The sequence below is a fragment of the Sander lucioperca genome, chromosome 1 (genome assembly GCF_008315115.2).
Source record: "Sander lucioperca isolate FBNREF2018 chromosome 1, SLUC_FBN_1.2, whole genome shotgun sequence".
Classification (NCBI taxonomy): Eukaryota; Metazoa; Chordata; class Actinopteri; order Perciformes; family Percidae; genus Sander; species Sander lucioperca.
Window position 1 is genome coordinate 9025315 of NC_050173.1, and position 21213 is coordinate 9046527.

The 21213-nt window shown below is 39.7% G+C and overlaps 1 protein-coding gene across 5 annotated transcripts in view; it reads right to left on the reverse strand.

The window, feature by feature from the left end:
* Positions 1-21213, reverse strand: part of opn4xa (opsin 4xa) — a 49567-nt gene that overhangs the window by 20943 nt on the left and 7411 nt on the right. For 4 of the 5 annotated variants that reach the window (XM_036007036.1, XM_031277978.2, XM_031277977.2 and 1 more), the window contains exons 1-2: positions 4446-4691; positions 867-1002 (exon numbers count right to left, since the gene is read on the reverse strand). In XM_036007036.1, the coding sequence (XP_035862929.1) occupies positions 867-1000 (134 nt within the window). In that variant the 5' untranslated portion in view covers positions 1001-1002; positions 4446-4691. Of the gene's footprint in view, positions 1-866; positions 1003-4445; positions 4692-21213 lie in introns of those variants that run through there. The other variant, XM_036006941.1, reaches the window with a different exon arrangement.

Below are 21213 nucleotides of genomic sequence, written 5' to 3' on the forward strand. Positions count from 1 at the left end.
TTGTGGACTCCTAAAATCATTTACAGACCTACCTTTTTAAACAGGCTTTTGGTTGACCTGTCTACATTTTATTCTTTATGTATTAACTTATCATTTTAATTGCGTATTGGGTTTTTAACATGTATCATCTTGTATGTTTTATGTAAAGCACTTTGTGATTTATATACATGGGCGATTTTAGCACACATTTTAATACTTTTGCAAGGCACTGTATCCATGTCACATTCTCATTACGGGCTGAGCCCCCCTAAAGGTCTGATCCTAGAATCGCCCCTGTTTATATATGTGATTAGTGCTCTATAAATACATTTTACTTACTTACTTACTTATAGGACCAGTTCATGTGCAAAAATGTGATGAAAACTTCTAATTGAATTTGATTTATTCTCTAAGATTTACAGTAGGGAATAAAAGTCAATGCTGGCTGTGTCGTGAAAGCAGCATGTCAGCAGCACTTGAGCGTCATCAGCGTGCCTCGTGAGTCATGATGCTTTACTCCCTGTTGCTTCCCTGAAATTCTTAACAAATCTATTTATCAGTACTCAAAAACCCAACCCAAAGTGTGATTAATGTAGTGGGAGTTAGGTCAAAATAAGGCTTTGCATGAAATCTAAATATAAAACAGGTACAAAATGATTATGGCTAAGGTGAAAACAACGAAAGGCTAAAATGATCACAACACTGCTTACTTTAATAATTTGGAACCGTTGCGTTTTCCAGACTAGTTTCTTGGATAAAAGCAGAATTACAAATAAGAATTGTTTTAAGGTTAACAAGCTTAACCTTTTCTGTTGTTTGGCTATAGAAAAGGCTAGTAACTTACAGTGACAGACAACCACATTCTTTATCATCACCCATTCACTTACCAGAAAAAGGCATACATGACCAAGGCATTCCCAGTAACACCCACTGTTCCAATCACCAAGACAAAGAAGGCAACAATGTAGTGAGCGTAGGCCTGGACATCCACCGGCCGATAGAATCCGTGTTCTGTGTCCATTTCTGTAACAACAACCACACACACACAAACGTCAGCATCAGAGGGTCTATCTTCGTGTACAGCATGTCCCAGTGACTTTCATACAAACCCCGTCTTCCTTTCCGCCCCTCTGACCCACTAAACTCTCCAGCATTATGTAAGAGTACTTATCACGACCAACAAGTATAATGTCTGGGGGCAAGAATACGAATTAAGACGTGATGGCATACAGCTTGCGTCTGCAACACTGAGTCTTTATACCATTCCTTCACATATCAACATTTTTTGTTTGAGTCAGTTTTGCTCAAGGTCATGATGATTTGACTTAGTTGAGGTTTCTTTAATCATTAAAACATTGTGTTAATAATTTATACATTACATTTTCTATCCCTTTTTAATTTTTGATCCATTGTCGTTATTTATTTTTTTTTTTTAAATGTACCAGGTCAATGCGCACATTTTCCCTTTAGGAAATCTGAGGAAATCCCCACAGTTCCTCCCAGCTCACTGTTGATGTTTTAAAACTCAACTGTGAACTTTGTTGAGTTTTTATAACAGGAAATGTTATGTTTTGGGGGTTACTGGTGGGCACTATAAAAAAATTATTATATAATTATCACATAACAGTGTATCTCTAAGTTCCAAGGAAAAGTCAGTACTGTTTTAGTGCCTACTAACGGTATGTCTGTTTGATTGGTTAGACATTACAGACTGTCTATGTTGTCTGGCTTCCAAGCTGTATAGGGAAAACCTTCACACTACTTTCACACAAAACAGTGTTAAAAGCCTTACAACTGTACACCTGAGCACTTTTCAGCCTTGCTTTTACAGCATGGGTCTCTGGATGGCAATGTCTGTCGGTAGGTTGACTCTTTTAGTCTTGTTTGCACACCAGGGGCCAGATGTATAAACCATGCCTATGCACAAAAACCATGCATACGCCATTCCCAGCATATAACTGAAGTGTAAAAGAAGTGCGTTAATAATGTGTGCACCTCACACATACAGACCAGGTATACACATGTTTCTACAGGGATCCAAAGGTGATATACTGTGGTCGATATTAAGTAATAAATATTCAGATTCTGCTTCATTTTATTTTGTTTAGGTTGTTAACGGGTTTCACTGGCTGTGTGATTTGTGTTCAATCTGACAAAAAGAATGCATATACGTATTTAGTTGTAGCAAATTTGAGTTTCATGTGTCTTCCCCCACATCTGCTTTTTTTGTCTAAATGTCAGCTCTGGCACTTTTTAGGGTTTTTTAGCACTTTTCAATTTTTTACAGCTTCTACCTATTCTTCAATTAGAAGAGAACTCGTGCCTTTGGCACTGTATCTCTATTGCAAGGTGTTTGGTAAGGAATTATTTTCCCTACATACAACACTCATTCCTGTTCCAAGAACTTTCTCCACACTGCATTTTTCTGAACTGAAATGCGACCAAAAGTCTTCCATTTCACCTAATGCTAATACACTGACTTGACATGACGAATAAGATTGATGAGTATGCTTTTTTTTAAGGAATTACATTTCTTACAGTTTATATTATTAGAAAGATTATGACAGTGTGTTTAACCCTCGCAAACTCGGTAGGCTCAGTATTTAATGGAATGCACTATTAATCCCAATAAGAGTTTAAGAGCAGCAAAGCAACCATGGCCTTTTCTGGTCAGAGAGTGAGATCCTCACTCAGTATTATTGAACTAATGGACTTAAAGAGTTTTTATAAGGTCATTCCAAGTACAGCCACAAACAACTCTAATAAGGCAACAGCATTTAAAATGGATAGCAGTTTGACAGGCATGATGTATATAAGTGTGTGTAACAGTTTTTAATCTAATCTAATCTAAAAAAAAAAAACGTGCAAATCTATCAAAAAGGTGATTAACTCAAGACATTTCTGATAATGAAAATGGCTGTATGGACTTCCACATGCTGTTCCGTGTCGCCAATTACAGCTGCGACAGTGATTATAGCACAATTTCTATGTTTTGGTAATGGGATGGAATCAAGAGTGCACATTGAGTCATGCAATATTAACAGCAATTATCAACCTATATGAACCCACTTCATGTTTGCCTCTAATCTGCATTATAGAAAGGAGTTAGGTGCCATTATAGCACAATGCTCTGTACCACAGAAGATGCAGTAAAAAATTTATTTTTTTGTTATGAATCATGTCTGTTTTTAACTCGCAATGGGCAATGCAAAGCTGAGTGATGGTACCATGCTTTATCCACCAGAGCAGTAGTGAATCTGACTCATACAGTAATACATGTACATGTACATACAAGAACAAGACAATACAAGTTCAACATACAAGAAATGTCAACCTGTTGCTATGCCTAAATGTAGTTTGTAGTAAATGTTGCAGCATTTTCTGTTATCCTGTAAAAAATGAATATATAAGCATAAACATTTACATAACAGCACAATGGGGGAAGTACACATGGATTTGCGGGGTGTCAGGTCCAAACAGAAAGCTCTTGCTGTGCTCAGTGAAGCCTTGTGCATCAAAGGAACCTCATCTTAGTTCCCCTTATTAGGCATGACAGCATTGTCTCATATAAAAAGGCTAAAGTCCCATGAATCAAATATATATAATGATTTAGTGTGACTGTGTTCACAATAAGGGTGAAATGCACCCTTTGCCATCTTCTACGAGGATTTAAAAACTGGGATGATTGCATGTGTTCATGTTTATTCAGAAATTGTTGTGTTCAAAGAAAGCAAATGGATCGATGGAGATGAATAAGCTTTGATAAAGGAGAGCATGCCCTGTCTGCCCCATATACTGTTAAAAGTCAATAATTTTAACTTAAGTGGATATTTAAAAAAAAAAAAACATTAATTTAAAAAATGTGTTAATAAACAACAGATCTTTTGGTAAATTAATTCAAGAAATTGTCTTGACAATGTATTGGTAGGCATAACACACAGCACATTTCGAATCAACAAGTGTGTTTGTTAGAGATTTTCCTTTTATAAGAATTGTCAGTTATCCTCCAAAGCTGGTGATAATTTAATATCCAAATCATGTTATAAAGGATGTTGCATTGGTGAGACAACGACCGGATGCATGTGGGGTAAATTAAGTATTGAGCTACTATTATCAACATTACTGTGTAATTATATGATCAGTGTGACTGCACTTGGGAAGGAATAGCTTTAATAAGACACACATACAAATGGTACAACAAGCAGGCTGTAAAAGTATTTTTTCAGCAAAAGTATGGGAACCACAGATGTTTTCTGCAATTACATACTTTAAAACAACCCAAGATACAATTACTGAATTGAACACATTTTTGAAAACTGTCTTTGCTCTCTTAGAAAATTTGCTTAGTACAGTTGATTTTCAGTAGATTCATATCATGTTTTACATACTAGTATACAACCGCAAATAAATAAAGAGATATCAAGTCATATATTACAGTAATTATATATTTAAAAAAGTGTCTTTACCTTGTCCAGAGAGTGAAGTCCCTTCTCCTCTTCAGGGCTCTGTGTTGGTAGTGGACTGGCAAAGAGGATCACCAAAGCTGTACAGCATGTAAAATGCTGGTGAAAAATCCACCCCACTTAAGGTTTAAATGGATAAGGTTGATGACTGCTTCTCTACTCCCCAAGTTAGATGGATATTCTCTCGTAGACTGCAGCAACAGTAAGCTGCTGCTACCAGTGCTTGACAGAATATGAAAAGACACTGAAAGACACATGGAAAATAGAGCAGCAGCGCATTGACCCATCCCCCCTGCTGGATACCCATCACACACAGCTCTCACATTGCACAACACATCGATCAAGCCAGTGTGTGTGTGTGTGTGTGTGTGTGTGTGTGTGTGTGTGTGTGTGTGTTGTTTGTGTAGGAAGGTGGTTAGAGGCAGGTAACAATTGTAAAATCTAAACTCTTGTAAGTACTTTTATAAAGACAATTTGCTTCATTAGAAAAATGTTTTGAAACATCAATTGCATGTTGCACCATTTCGTTTTCCCCTAATGAATGAAGGTAAATGTGTGTGTTCTGCAAAGTACTTTTCATATGCATTGATTTCTGCAGATCCAATACTCACTGGCAGTGGCACAATTGTATGTGAGCACCAGATACCATAGCTGACTACATGGCAGGTGAGAAAATGACCCAACCCAGTTGTTGCTTCTGCTTCCCATTGGTACTTTGAGAATTGCAAAGAGAAGCGAAGAGCACCAAACCTTTTACATAGTATGATACTTGTTTGCTGCTCATCCTTGTGTAAGGTGAATCTTGAGATAAGCACTCTGATAAAAGTATCCCAACGTTTATCATCTCATGCAAAACTGGGCAGATAGCTGCAGCACCCCCTCTTGCCCTTAATATTCCCCATTTGTACGTTGAAATCTGGCCTCTTTGACTGTCATAGCACCTGGCTGGTTCAAAGCAGGTCAGTAAATGCAGCGACTTATAAAATGGGCTTTATCTGTAAAGATTACTCTCTGGATACCATCTAGCAAGTGGAGGATAAGCCTTCACTTCTGGGTCACTGCACGTGCAACCTATCAACATTTCTGGTTTCCAACCAGTTAGCTTCACTAGAATGAGTTCTGACATAGTAACACAGGGAAGATATTAGTTATGTTATCCTTTTTTGTTGATTTGTTATGCCTCTGCGCTGGCGACAGCCATGGCTGAGGCATTATGTTTTTAGGTTGTCCATCCCTTAGGCACATTCTCGTGGATGCGATATCTCAGGAACGCCTTGAGATATCGCAAATGTCCACTTGGACTCAAGGATGAAGTGCTTGGATTGTGGTGGTCAAAGGTCACTGTGACCTCACATCCATCCCATTCTTGTCAACACAATATCTGAGGAACGCCTGGAATTCCATTACATCTGGCAAAAATGTCCATGTGGACTCAAGGATGAAGTGATTCCAATTTGGTAGTCAAAGGTCATTGTAACCTCATGAAACACTTTTCTGGCCATCATTCAACACCGTAACTCAGAAACAGAAGGGGAGACGCGTCTGATACTGAATTGGTGACACTAATCATGGGTGCCCACCTTGAAACTGTGGTGTTGGATAGATCTTCTGTGCTGCAGAAATATGTGTGAAGCATCCACGTTTTAGAATCTGTAGCTTATTTGCAGCAACATCCATATTTGAAGCATTGCCTACTGTCATGGCTACAACCTTGTGTTCTCTCCTGTTCCTCTGGTATTCCAGCTGTCATTGGACAGTATATGCACCGTTGTTGAACCAATAGTCTATGAGTGAAGACATCATGTTTCTCAGTGAAAATGATTCACTGGAATCATGTCAATAAAGTGGTAACTTTCATTTTGCCAAAAAATACAGAAAAATTTGTTCAGTCGTCACTACATATATTACATTATATGAGTCTGAACAGACATGGATGGAAACTGCAACTTGACTGGATGGCGGAGGCATACAACCACAAGGCGGTAATTCTAATTTTCTATGTTGTGTGTTGAAGCCTTGTTTAATCATTTGCTAACTATGGGATTGTGATGACCAGCTGATCCACTTGGAGGGCATTTAGGATCATGTGTACAAGGCTGAACTGATTCTTTATGTAGCTTAGACAAAGAGAGCTTTCAGTAATGTTGTATACTTCATCAGGAAAGAAAATTTGATGTTTAATAGGGAAGCATGTACAGGAGAACACTCTCAGAGAGATGTTAACTCGGGCGCCTGGGTAGCTCACCTGGTAGAGCATGCGCCCATATATAGAGGGTTACTCCTCGACGCAGCGGCCACAGTTTTGACTCCGCCCTGCGGCCCTTTGCTGCATGTCATTCCCTCTCTCTCTTCCCTTTCATGTCTTCAGCTGTCCTATATAAAAATGCCCAAAAAAATAATCTTAAAAAAAAAAAAATGTTGTGGTGTTGTAATTCCATTATGCATAGAGGTAGCATATTATTACAGCTACTGTAATGGATTATACATTATGAATATAGTAAATACTAAGATGATGTGGTCACAGGGAAGAACTGTGTGGGAAAATCTGTTGTATCGCCACTTTGGCTGATTTTTCAATAGCCTGGAGGAAGACAATTAAAGACTAGAGGATGTGAGAATCATTTGTAATGCCCCTGTGGGCCAGTAAGAGGTTATTATTCCATATGGTGTATCACAGCTTGGAAGTACTTTTTGCTTCCCAATAGCAACCAAGAGGTTACTATGCCCATAATAATGTCAGGTTTTTTTGTCCGGCTATATGAGTGGTAATTGGATGGTTGATTGTTGTGGTGGAGATGACTGCACCACAACAATCAACCATCCAATTACTGTCAAAATGGTCTGTCACCTCTCTCACTCCCTCTGAGTGAAAAGGACAAATGCATCCCGCAAAATATGCTTCAATGAAAAAGCTTGTACGTGAGAACTAGTCTGCCCTCAGGTTTTTTTTAAGCAGTGGTCCACAAAATAGAATTAAAGAGAATCTGTGTCAGAAACTGTCTCCAACTAAAATCTTTAAAACTAAAATGGAAAGAGGGAAATTCATGTTTCTCAAACATTCTAAGATCACGCAAGGACCTTTTGTAATGACAAGAACGCAAAGGCAAGAGAAAACATATCCTCAGTGAATAACGAAGTGGGGCCAATCAGTGGCCATTGTGTCAATCGTTTTGAATTGTGATCTTAGGTCTCCAACAGGCAATTGTGTGTAATTGTTACTACTCAAATGCAGCAGTAAGTGAGGTGCCAATCCAAATATTGATTGCTTAAAAATAAAAGACAAAATAAATGGATAAATAGAAGCTAATTAGGCAGACACATTAAGTTGTAGTCAATCTGATATCAGAGACCAGACATCAAAAGATGGGTTATACAAGTATAAATCATTAGCAATTTTTTTTAAATATTATTTGTAAATGTTATTCATCTAGAGGCAGTGGCATTTCCCAGAGTTTCTCTACCCAATAATCTAAATGCTGTTTCAGAGCCTTCTCACTCCTGCTTGGAAAAATCAGGTAGGGAAGTCACTTTGTTATTGGCCCAAACACAGTCAAACATCAAGGTACTGAGATTATCATTCTAATCCTGTTATTTAAACAAATTATTTGAAAATGAGTTCAGGTGATCTTCCTCTCCACTTATTCCTATATCCTTGTTTTGTATTGTAATATCTGCTACAATTTATAAAAATCAAGTCAGATTCTTAAAGAGTGTTTTCACTAACACAATTGGTGTCTGAACATAATTTTGTGTAATTAATCTGTGTTCAAAAGCCTCTCTTGCTGCTTCTATGGTCCTTGGATGTTACAGGATTTACAAAGGATTACTTCAACCACTGTGTTACTGCCTACGTTTCTACACAGTGACCTCAATGTTTTGTAAGCTCATGCCAGGGGAAGAGAGGCTTCTGGAAAGCAAAACTGGTGATTGTTGTAGCACTTAGGCCAAGCTTCCTCAGGCGCTGCTTCCAGCCACCAGAGATTGGCTTCCCTGTCAATATTTCTCTTAATGTACAGTGGTTTAGTAGCATAACAAGGGATGAGCTGAGGATCCTACATGGGTGCACTTGATTACAGAATAGAGCGCTGTAGCATTTAAGAATTGCTTCCGACTTTGGGAGTGTGTAATGTGAGCCCATGCGTACTTAGCCAGGGATCCCATGATGTCTATAACAATCATCAGACACTCAGGGATGGCAGAATGACCCCAGATATGGCATGGTATTTTTTTCATGACATTTTTTTGTGATTTACAATAAAACCTTAACTAAAACCAAACATTAAATATTAAATGAATATGAAGTATTCATATTCAGTCTGCAGGATGCACGCTGCGATATGCAAGCTAAGATAATTTCCTTTTGCGTTCATTTTGACACCTATTGTATATTAGGCAACTATTGCCTTGTTGGCAATATCAAGAAGTTTTGAAATAAAAGTACCATCTACCTCAACAAAATCCCTTCTATTTTGATAATACCTTTTTTCCTATTCGTTTTAGTTAGTTACTTGGTTCCTCACTCGACAGTTTGACTTCCAATCAGGTTCATCATCAGACTTAATTGCCACCCACCATAGCACGCCCTCGGCAGTTCAAGTGTGACCTTGTCTGGGTCCAATTTCTTTGGAGTGTGTAAGTCGTCCTCACCTCACATGCCCTTCTATAGGTAGTCAACTCCATGCACAGCCGTGATAGAGATTAGTTCCCACACAGTATCCCACCAGGAGACAAATGGTAAATTAATGACTAGTCACCTTCACAGTATGCTCTTGTTCATTTTAATGTCGTTATATATTGATTATTTTTCTGCATTACATAAGTGTCGCAGCATCAGCAACAGTGAGGCAGTGGCTGGTTAGAGGTACACTCTGAATCATCCAGGGCCGTCATTAGGAGAAAAGTATTATCTAATGGCACAGAGGATCAACTACTCATTTATATTAAGGGTTCCTGCAGACCTGTCTATATGGAATTCACAGATTTAGTCATAGCTAATGGCACAGCAACTCACAGGAATGAGAGATTATCAATGACGCTAAGCTCAGTGACGCAGTGAACTGTGTCAGGGGCTGTATATATATATATATATATATATATGGCCATTGTCTTTCTTGTTCACTGTCTTTCCTATCCATTGTCCATTGTCTTTCTTGAAACCTGTCTAAAGGAAGTCCATTCAAATCAAGGGTGGTGTTGTGTTGGACTGTTTTAGATGATGCACTGTAGGGTGCCACTATCTCCTAAAATGCCATACAAAACCTGTCAAAGTAAGAATACACTTTACAGCAAGTGTGTAAGACAAAGACAAAAAGACTAAGAAGTGTAGAAGTGTAGAAAAAGTGTAAGAATAACAATTATCCTGTGTGAAAATATTTTTTGTTACTGTATCCGTATCAACCATTGGCACATGTTGAGACTTGTAGTCATCAAACCTGGAGGATATGTATGCTGAAGCTGTGAGGTGATGACGGCACATCACACGTTGCTCCAGTAATGAATCAAGACACCAAACACCCAAACTTTTGCACTCATGTATTATTCTTTCATAGTCTGGGAAGTGTTTTGACACACCTTTGGTGATGTATTTGCTCCACGTCCTCTTCCTTTTCCTGTTTTCTATCGCTGTGGTATTGTTTCATGCAGATTTATATGTACGAAGACCCTGCTGCACTTGCTCTGCAATATCCTTATCAAAGCGGCAGTGGTCACAATACGTAGTGTACCTCCCATGTCCCTCTTAGTGACCACTACAGCTATCAGTACCAGGGCTTCTTAATGTCATCGTCCCTAATTTTGTTGAACAAAACAGATTATGGTGTTAATATGTAATGCACTCACACAATGTCCATTGCTGGATGTATGTTTGCTTGCAACCACTAGAGGGTGACATCATACATTTCCATGCTTGTAGGAGACCAGCAAAATGCTCATACATACAGTATACTTCCTCCACTACACGGTGTGTGTGTGTGTGTGTGTGTGTGTGTGTGTGTGTGTGTGTGTGTGTGTGTGTGTGTGTTTTCAACTTAAATATGACATACAGTATAGTACTTCATTTTCCCTATTCTATTGTATTTGCGTTAATTGTACTTATTTAGGTCATATACATCTTGTATATCTGTTTAAACTGTGTTAAATTTCATCTTATTCTCTGTTGTACAAGTTAACAGTTTATACATTTGATAAATTAAATTTGTTACAAGAAAACATAATCCATTCTGTCATTGTTGGCATATAAATAAGTTACATGTCATCTAGTCTGCCTGCATGTGACTGTAGCTTGCATCTACAGTAATTCACAGAACATATTCTCACCAAACATGGAATTGTAGGACTTGGATGAGTGTAATTGAGTATGATCGCGGGACAGAGATCAGGGATCGAAAGATATTCATGGCGCTCCAATGAGAGATGATACTCTCATATTGCATGTAGAGTTTTGTTCTATTTTAAATATTTGAATAATAAATTTAGTAAGTGTACCTCACTGCTGGAGATAACTAGCACACATTCCAATACGGTTAGCCACACTGAAGTCGTTTGCGGCCTTGAACGGGATCCCAAAGGTTACGGACCTGTTTCAAATTAACAACATAGTTATGCACACACATGCATGGCCACTTCGCATCCAAAGCTGTATCCAACCACACCAAGCACAAGCTTTATGATTATATAGAAGATCAGAGTTCAGACATATTACCAATGTATTGTCGGATGATAAGAGCCATTCATGTCAGGATGTCATAATAAAGAGATGCTCTATATGGAGCTTTACTACCACCTAGTGGACCCTGAAGCACAGCACCTCCTGCAGATGTACAGTATTGTAGTGGAAGAGCAGTTGTAGGTGGTCTAAGGTGGGCCTCTCCAGCTGTAAATAGTGTTCTGACACGTGTGTGACCACTCCGGCGTCTGTGACCTCTCACCCCTGAGAGCTCAGCTTTACCACCTGGGGGTGGACTGTTTTTGATCTCGCGGCACCTCCAGCAGGCTGGCACACGGCTCTCTCACTCAGTCTCCCTGTTAAGAACCCCATGGTCCACTTTACCGTTTTCTAAAAAGGACCGTGCACACACACGTACACACGCACACACGTATTTGTATGTGTGTGTGCACGGTCCTTTTTAGAAAAACAGCTCCATTACAAAGGTATTTCACATGGAAGTCTTGGGGACTGTGTAAGTCATTTCTGACCTCTGAGTGGCTCATGTTTCTAAGTGTTACTTCTAAATCCTTGCTTGTTACAGAGTTTGTTTATATTATAAATGCCTCAGTCAAAACACAGTCCCATTCAAAGCTGAAGACGTTTGTGTAAATTCTGTGTAGTATGGTTTCCAGTTGGTTAAATTTTTGTGTAGTATCTGGTCAGCTGTCTTGTGTTTCATCTCCGTTGTTTGATCTGTTTGATTCTGAGGATGCGCAATTTCTACATGGTGCAAGTGAAGGCTTGTCTTTACATCAGCGTAAATAGGACTCAACACAGTAAAACTGGCTTTTGCTTATTTTGGGCTTAAGCACATCTGGGGTGGGGTGTGTTATGGCACTCTCTTGCCCTCAGATCCTCAGACAAACATGCTCCCTTTCTCTCTCTTTTTCTTGCATTGTGCAAAAGCATAACAAAGCTGTCATTAAATCTATGAAATGTCTTGATGTACAACATACAAGTGGGAGATTTTGCGTGTAGCTACTTTGAATGAGACAGATGGTGAAAGACATTATACGATATAAAAACCAGGTGCGGTATTCAGTGAGCGGTCCTCAGGTGCGTCTTTTCAATATCTGCATGATGAAGTATGATATCACTGTTGGATGAGCTTCTTCATCTGCAGCATCATTTTTTCCCTCCTCTGTGACACATCAGACCCCCCACTCTATTCACTCTCACTGCCTTACCAACTAATTATCCTCAACACCCACCAGAGCAATCATATACAGCCCTTTGATCAGCTTTATACCTCACTTTAGTACTGTTAAGAAGAAAGATACAGCACGAACAAAGGGCCAAAATGCAGCTCACTCCCACTGCCTAGCCTACTCTCTTTTTCATTATGTATTCTCTTTTATTCCCTTGTCCACATGCAGTACAGAACAATACAGCAAAGGCGTACAGGGTGGAGGCTCATGACAGGACTGGTAACATGATGACACACCAAAGGCCAGGTGAGTAAAATCCCCCTCCACAGTGGGAGATGTGTCACAGTCCAGCCATGTCTCCAGCCTTTTTTGTGGTCTCGCATCTCTCTTCTTTGGCTCTCTCCCCCTCGGGCCATAACGATAAAGCTCCCATCTGCTGTGGAGACGCGGGTCTTTCTCTCTGAACTGATCCTTCACAGCAGTTTCCCCTTTGTCAGACATGCCGATCGCATTTCACTTTTGACACCTCTCTGTTTTACACTTGCGACAGGTACGAAGGTTCTTCTATTCTCAGAAGAAATGTATTGGAAATACGATCTTTCGTCTCTTTCCAAAGCTTTGCCCTCTGCGCCCTTGTCCCCCTGGTGAAAACAGTATTTTTTAAAGAGCAGAAAAACAGGCCTAAAGGAATGCATGAGTGTGTTGATCCTCACTAAGAGTTGGATAATTGACCCTTCGGCTGACCTATAATTCACAACCAAATGGGTGAAAAACTCTGAACTTGCCATACAGGAATTGAATGTTTTTGCAACCTTTTTTCATTCACTGTAATCTCTTACTTTTTTTCTCTTACTTAATTGTGGCATCTACCTTTATATCTAAAGTATGTTAATATGGATCTGCTTGGCTATCTATCTACAGTTGTGTTCAGAATAATAGCAGTGTGTTTAAAAAAAGTGAATAATGCTCAAAATCCTTAGAATAGCTTTTAATTCCATAATATCAATGCATTGGGAACACGTACATTCAATTCCAAATCAAAACATGACCAAAATTGATCAAGTTTGTGTTATACCTTTACAGAAAGTGAAGAAAAAGGAATATTAGGCTGTTCAAATGAAATGAAGAAATGAATTCAGTGCATGCGGGTCGTCGGACAAACTGTCTGCGGCCCCTAGACCCAAAAAGAACAATTTTGCTCTCATCAGTCCACAGAATGTTGCCCCATTTCTCCTTTGGCCAGTCAATGTGTCCTTTGGCAAATTTCAACCTATTCAGTACATGTCTTTTTTTCAGCAATGGGACTTTGCGGGGGCTTCTAGCTGATAGCTTTGCTTCACGTAGCCTTCTTCTGATCGTAACAGTACTCACAGGTAACTTTAAGTCTTCTTTGATTTTCCTGGAGCTGATCATTGGTTGAGCCTTTGCCATTTTGGCTATTCTTCGATCCATTCGAATGGTAGTTGACCGTTTTTCCACACGTCGTTCAGGCTTTGGATGCCATTTCAAGGCATTTTAAATCATTTTGGCTGAGCAGCCTATACTTTTCTGCACTTCTTTATATGTTTTCCCCTCTCCAATCAACTTTTTAATCAAAGTCTGCTGTTCCTCAGAGCAATGTCTGGAACGACCCATTTTGCTGAGTATTTCAGTGTGAAATGCACTATAACCAGCATGCACAACATTTGCTTCCTTCCTTCCTTAAATATGGGCCATAATTGACACGTTTCTTCACAGAATCAATCACCTCACTAATTGAACACAACACTGCTATTATTTTGAACATGCCCCTTTCAATTACACAGAATGAGCAGCATGCACGTCATGACTGTTGGGTCTGTTGGTTTTCTATGACTCTACAACACTTACTAGTACATTATTTGGCATGTAGAAATATCACTTCTACCAAAAAATCTGATTTATGAGGTTAGTGATGTTGGACTGCTATTATTTTGAACACAACTCTATCTATCTATCTATCTATCTATCTATCTATCTATCTATCTATCTATCTATGTATGTATGTATGTATGTATGTATGTATCTATCTATCTATGTATCTATGTACGTATGTATCTATCTATCTATGTATCTATGTATCTATCTATCTATCTATCTATCTATCTCCTGTCCAGCTATCTATAGAGCCATATATCTATCTATCTGTCACATCCATTTGCGAGGCTGCTGTTCATCCGTAGTGTTCTCAGCTGTTTCGGTGCGTCAACGGTGTTGCTGGTGATTCTTCACACAAACTCGCACATGCCAATTGTTAGTAACATGAACCGCCTCAGCATCCTAACCTGCAGTGAGATCGCCTGTCCTAGGTCAAAGAGACAGCTGTAGTGTTTTCAGACTCTGGCTTAAACTGATAAAGTGTCTCGGAATGGGAGTGATGTGTGATATGAGGCCAGATTATCTTGTTACAGCCATGATAAAGTTCATATGTTGTCATGTGTCTCGCCTACCTCCAATGAAGGCCGTCCGAGGAGCCGCCGGCCTTCATTTGGGCCGACCCGACATGTTCAGTCAGGAGACAGGGCAGTCGGGACTCGCCCGGAAATGGGGAGCGGATGAGCCGCTCAAAATCTGACGAAAATCTTTTAAACTGACCTTTGTCAATCTGAAATGAAGACAGATTCAGAAACTGCACGGCCTATTTCTCGCTTAAAATGTTTTCAGAAACACGTTTCGGTGAACTATTTTAGTACAATATGAGATCGTATTCTGAACAAGCCGCCATGACAGTCTGGCTGTGAATTTCCGGAGAAAAAGAACCACGTGACGCATTCGTCCAATCAGCTGCCGGTTTTCATTTTCTGGGAAATAATCAGACTGTTAATGGAAACAATACAGAGCAGCGCCGCCTGCTGCTATGGAGACGTATTACGTTTCGCGCATGCGCAGAGCGTACGCTCAAGTCGGCGTCGCCTCAGTGTGTTCTGAGGCATTTTTTGGATCTCGGGGACCCGACTGATCAGTCTGACTGGCTTTTCTGCCGACGGTCGGCCCGTCTGGTTGGTGTGTCAGGGCCTTTAGATTTCATGAATTAGACCCCAGGATTGGGAAAAAGTGAAAGTATAATTTTAATGTACTATTCACACTTCTTTTAAATTTAAATGTAGTTTATGAACTTGACATTTCCACAAACTTTATTTTTCCTCTTAAAGGCTAGACAAAAGTATTCCTAGAGCAATTTAATGTCTGACACCTGAACCTTGCCCTGTGAACCCAAGTGTATGTCTCGAGATACTTCGGCTATCAGGTAGACTCAAAACAAGGAATGAAAATAGTTTAAAATTTTCTCTCTGCCCTGAATGAGTCACTGCCTAGTCATTCTTGTCCTTGGAGCCAAACACATTATTGATTACCAAACAAACCTGTCCTCAATATTCTGATAATGATGATAACATGCAGACTTATCACAGCATTCTTTTTCCTAATTGTCTGTTTTTTTTAACAGCTTTCACACTCTACAGTGTCATCAATACTGCCTGTACAATCAGACATACACAGCTCCACCACTGTGTCTAAAATGTATCCTGTTTCATTTCAAGTTCTGAAGGAGCTAAATATTTCTTTATCTAGGTATTAAATGGATTAAGATTGGAGTCAAATATCATGTTTACTCTCTTTTTAATAAGATACAACATCCACCAAGGTTATAAAAACTTTTAATTAGTTCATATCTGATATCACATTACAGCTGATTTAATCTAGGATCCAAGGATCCACCTATACAATTAGTAGCTATTGCTAATTTATTTGACCTTGGAAGTAAATAAACACTGCAAGTCAACTTTCCCATAACCTCTACTCTGATTAGATTATCGTGGCATTACTTCCAATTGTCTCTTTGTAAGCTCCATTCTGTTTGCAATTGTAAGCTTCTTGTTATGTGCTATTCATGAATCAAAGTCCAAGGTTGCTGCCACATTTCACCTTTCTTTTCATTACAAGAACAAGTGAGCAGTGTTTGTCCAGTGGCATTACTGGATAACAATATGTACTAATATTCCTAATACTCAAGTCTGTTGAGTGTTAAGGTGGTCATGTAATTTAAAGTGCCCATATTATGAAAAAATCACTTTTTCTGGGATTTGGGGTGTTATGTTTTGTCTCTGGTGCTTCCACACACATACAAACTTTGAAAAAAATCCATCCATGGTGTTTAGAGTGAGATACGGTTTCTGAATGTGTCCTGTCTTCAGTCTCTGGGTGAGCTGTTCAAAATCGGCACGGCTTGTGACGTCACAAGCCGAAACGAGCAGGCTAACCGCAACCATTAGCTCGTAGCGTTAGCATGCTAACGCTAATGCTAACGCTAGCATGCTAACGCTAGCATGCTACCTCGTTCTCAGTAGCAAAGCACTGCTACAACACACACAAGTTCACCATAATCTACAAAAGAACTACTTCCATGTGCGCCCTCATTTAGAAGTCTCCCAGCTAATCCTGCCTTGTAACTGACCGAAGTTGTAGAAACAGCCTTTCTTTTACTTTCTATGGAGCTAGCTAGCTGACATGATCTACATCTGAGCTACTGGGCATGTGCAGTGCAATCAAAGATAGTACAGAAGAAGAAGAAGAAAAGAGGTCTCACTCTGTAGCTAAAACAGAGACCAGCTGAAAAGAGGATCTGCAGCAGTGAGAGAGAGCGGTGCAGTACAACAAAAATATGGTGTTTTTTGAAAATTAAACCACGTAAACCTATTCTGGTACAACCTTAAAATACAATTATGAACCTGAAAATGAGCATAATATGGCTGCTTTAATAGCAGTGCAATACAAAACACAGGGAAACACCGCATCCTGTTTAGCATAATTATGAGACATATTTCTCAGGGCTGGAAAAGTTCACCTTCCTTCCATCCACATCTGCCCTTAATGGATTTCGACTGCCTGGCAGGACCAGGAGTTTATACATTTTAACATGGGTGGCCCCAGTTAAAATCTAACCCTAGCACTGTGAAAGCCATGTTCTACACAGAGGTGTACATTTGTGTGTAGTCAGCTTGCAGTATTGTGTGTGTTTGTTTGTTTGTTTGTTTGTTGTATTATTGTACAATGTGGGATCATGACTTCAGCCTGGAGTGAAAAAGGCAATCTATTTAAAGCAGTACTTGGCCAGCTATAACTCAGATTGCAATGGGTTAGGAGTATTACCCCCCCCACACACATAAGACCCCACACACACTCTCTTTAACCTCCTCCCCTCTGGCAGGCGCTACAGATCCCTGCACACAAAAACAACCAGACATAAGAACAGCTTCTTTCCCACTGCCATCACTCTACTGAACACCTGATAAGTGGGATCATCCCCACTTTGGCCACTCACCCACTTCCCTACACATTACATGCTTATTATTCCAATATGCATCTTGCACAAACTACTTTTCACTATTACTTTTTGCACTTTACATCCCACTCCATATGTACTTGTCTTGATATTATGTCTTATTTGTATATTTGTATTTTTGTATATTATGTTGATATGTGCCTATATGTATATTGTTGTCTCTATTGTACAGTATGTTACTACTACATGTCTATTTGTTGAATGTATAGAGAGTTAACACCTACCAAAGTCAAATTCCTTGTGTATGTAAGTATACTTGGCCAATAAATCTGATTCTGATTCTGATTAAAATCACAAACTTACTTATGCAGAATTCTAAATTATGCTTAGGTGTGTGTGTATTCTGTAATTACATAATTTCTAACCTGGATGTGTGGAAAAAAGTATCCAGTCATTGGCAGAATAAATAATGTAATGTAAAAATATTTCTACATTTTAATGTATTGGTCTCACATTAAAGTTGTTTTTCATACAGTGCTACTGGTGTTGCTGGAGTTTTGACCTTTTCAGACTATTTCCCTTCCCCATGCCCCATGCCACGGTAGGTGAAGTTGTGCCAGAAATTCCTACCTCTGACTTCTCTGGCATTTTGTGAAAAACACTTGGGGTTAAAATCCACAGCTTTCAAGTGGTTAAAATATGTATTTTAATGTTTGATCAGTGGTCACACTAGACCAATAGTTCCCCTTTTAACAGTCTTCATGCTAAGCTAAAGACATCCGAGACCAATGAACACAGGGATTAATTGATCTTCTCATCTGCCTCTCGGTAAGAGACAAAACAAATAGCACCTTTGCATTAATGAGCCAACATTAAGACTTGTTACAGTGATACAGTATAATCTTATAATAAATGCTCCTTATACCAATCTGCTACAGATTTGCATGGACATCATCAAAAAATAAGAAAAATAAACAAAGGAAAATGCTTTTCTCTCCTGTAAATGAATCGGTGTATCAGCTGATTAATCTGAGAGCATTCCTCATATTTACAGTGCAAGCAATTTTCAAGGTGACTGTACTTCGTGATTTACATCAAAGTGCTGCTCTGATCAACTGTCCAGTCTGCTGAGAGAGACATAATATCCTTTGGGTATTACTGACAGGGAGCATGATATGCGTGTGTCTATGCCTTGGTGTGTGTGTCACTGTATGCATTTGTGTGTGTTAGTGTGCGTCCCTGTGCCTGTGTGAGCGAGCACATTTACACACAGGCCCACGTGTATGAGTGTGAATGTGTATGTGTGTCAAAGTGTATTTATGTAAGCGGCTGACATAAATACATCAAGGGGAACACACAGCTGTCTAGTGCCATGTTTCTTAGGGGTTAGGACCTGAAATGGACTGTGGAACTGTTTCTGTTGTCGGGTCACTTCCTTTTAAGTTCCTTTCAATGAACTTGGTTCCCGGGGTGAGGCTGCGCCAGACTGTCATCTAGTGCTTTCTACAACAAATTTGCAGCAGTAGAGGAAATGGGGACTTAGCAAGTCCCACTGCACAGCCACCGGATGGCTGCTGTGAAAGGGACCTGCTCTGATCTCAACACATACCAGGCTGGATTAGAACAGGGAACCAGAGCAGAAACAGGATCTGACCCTCTCTGCTATCACTCTCTAACCCTGCCGCTCCTTCCCAAAGACATCCTCAACACTTCCTTCTCCAATTAGTGTGACCTTGTTACGTTTGGGACAGGGAAGCTTTGTGAAAGTCAAGACCCAGCTTCATGCACCACACTTTTAGCAGAGCTGTGCAGCGAGCAGGTTTGAAGGCTAGAGGTTATAATCAAAATAGCTTCAGTTCAAATCTGTAAACCGATACAGAGACGTAAAGCAAACGGACAACAAGAAATGTAATCGTGTCCCTTCCCCAAGGGAGCTTTTCATCTTTGCCCAGTGGTTGTGATCAGCTCTAAGCCAGCCCTGTTTGTTTAGTAACACAGTAGGAGGAGGCCCCAATGGACACTCTTTGAATGCTAAAAACCTTAAAGCCAGCATAGAGTCTGACACTGTGCCACGTTGAGGAGGAGCGCTAATATCCCACATGTCCAGTCTTCGATGAGGGGCACCACTGACAGCTGCCGAAAGTCAGGGGTCAAAGTCATGCCAGGTAGATATCATTGGTCAGGATTACAGACTGCTGAGGGCAGGCAGTGACGGATGATGGAGGGCTGAATTAAAAGAATTGTGCAACTCTATCAGCCTAACCACAGACCACCCTTGCTGTGTCTATAGGTGTAGTGCTGTGTGCATGTTTGGACATATGTCCCAACATATAATATAACACACACACACACACACACGCACACACACGCACACACACGCACACACACGCGCACACACACACACACACACACACACACACACACACACACACACACACACACACACACACACATCCTCTGAAATTTCTTATTTCAATCCATCTTTTGTCATGCAGACAGCTGAACGCAGACTCGCCTGGAAGTTTTCAGGGTTTTTGGGCAGTTGCCAAGATGTCCCAAGTGCATCTCATAGTCCTAATCTATGTATCCCATATATCCAGCCTTTTGCACACAGGGACAATATTCCATAAGTCCTTCATCAATATTAGTAAATGGTGTAAAAAAGATTATATATATATATATATATATATATATATATATATATATACATAGCAGGGAGCAGTGTCGTAAATGCTTACACATTTGTAACTTTCGTAGCACACTAAACCACTTAAAGGACCTTGAATTCATCGTTTCCATCATGGCCCAATGAAGTCACTGGTCCGTGGGAGAGAGCTTACTGGATTCCCATTTGCTCATGGGGTGATAATTCACCCTTGACCAATAATAAGCTGTTCACACAGTGTGCAGCTATAGCAGGCGATGACAGGCTAAGCCTTCATGTAGCATTGACCCTAAGAGGAAAACAAGGAAGAGTTGTTTCAACTTTTTAAATCAGACCATACAGTATAGTCTTAGTCTATAGACTAAAGAACTGAATTACTGTGACTACCTCTGTCCACCATTCACACCGTATAGCAGGAGAACACCACAAAATGTACATAATGAATATATATATATATATATATATATATATATATATATATATATATATATATATATATATATATATAGTGAAATGGGTCTCGAAGGACATGCAGGTTTTTAAATGGCTCCCCTCTATCTACACATTTAGTATCTGTGTCTGAGAGATTTAACCTTCCTTACTTCCTCCCTTCTATTTATAACAGTGTCATAGTCCTGCCTGCACTTTGATAGTACCAAGTGATCTCATTTACACACACTCGCTCACACGCACAATCACACACACATACACACACACACACACACACACATACTCCTGCTAGCGCATACTTTTGCACGCATACAATCTATGCGTGAATGATGCCAACAAATACTGATAAAATGTTTGAGCAATGACTGAAACAGATGGAAATACTGCTCTGAATGCCACAATGGCTGGGCATTTGGCAGCGTGCCACATCTGAATTGTAGCATGTCCTAATGGATCAGCTGAAAGCTATGTGAATCCTTCAGTATCTGCCCTGACTACCTGCT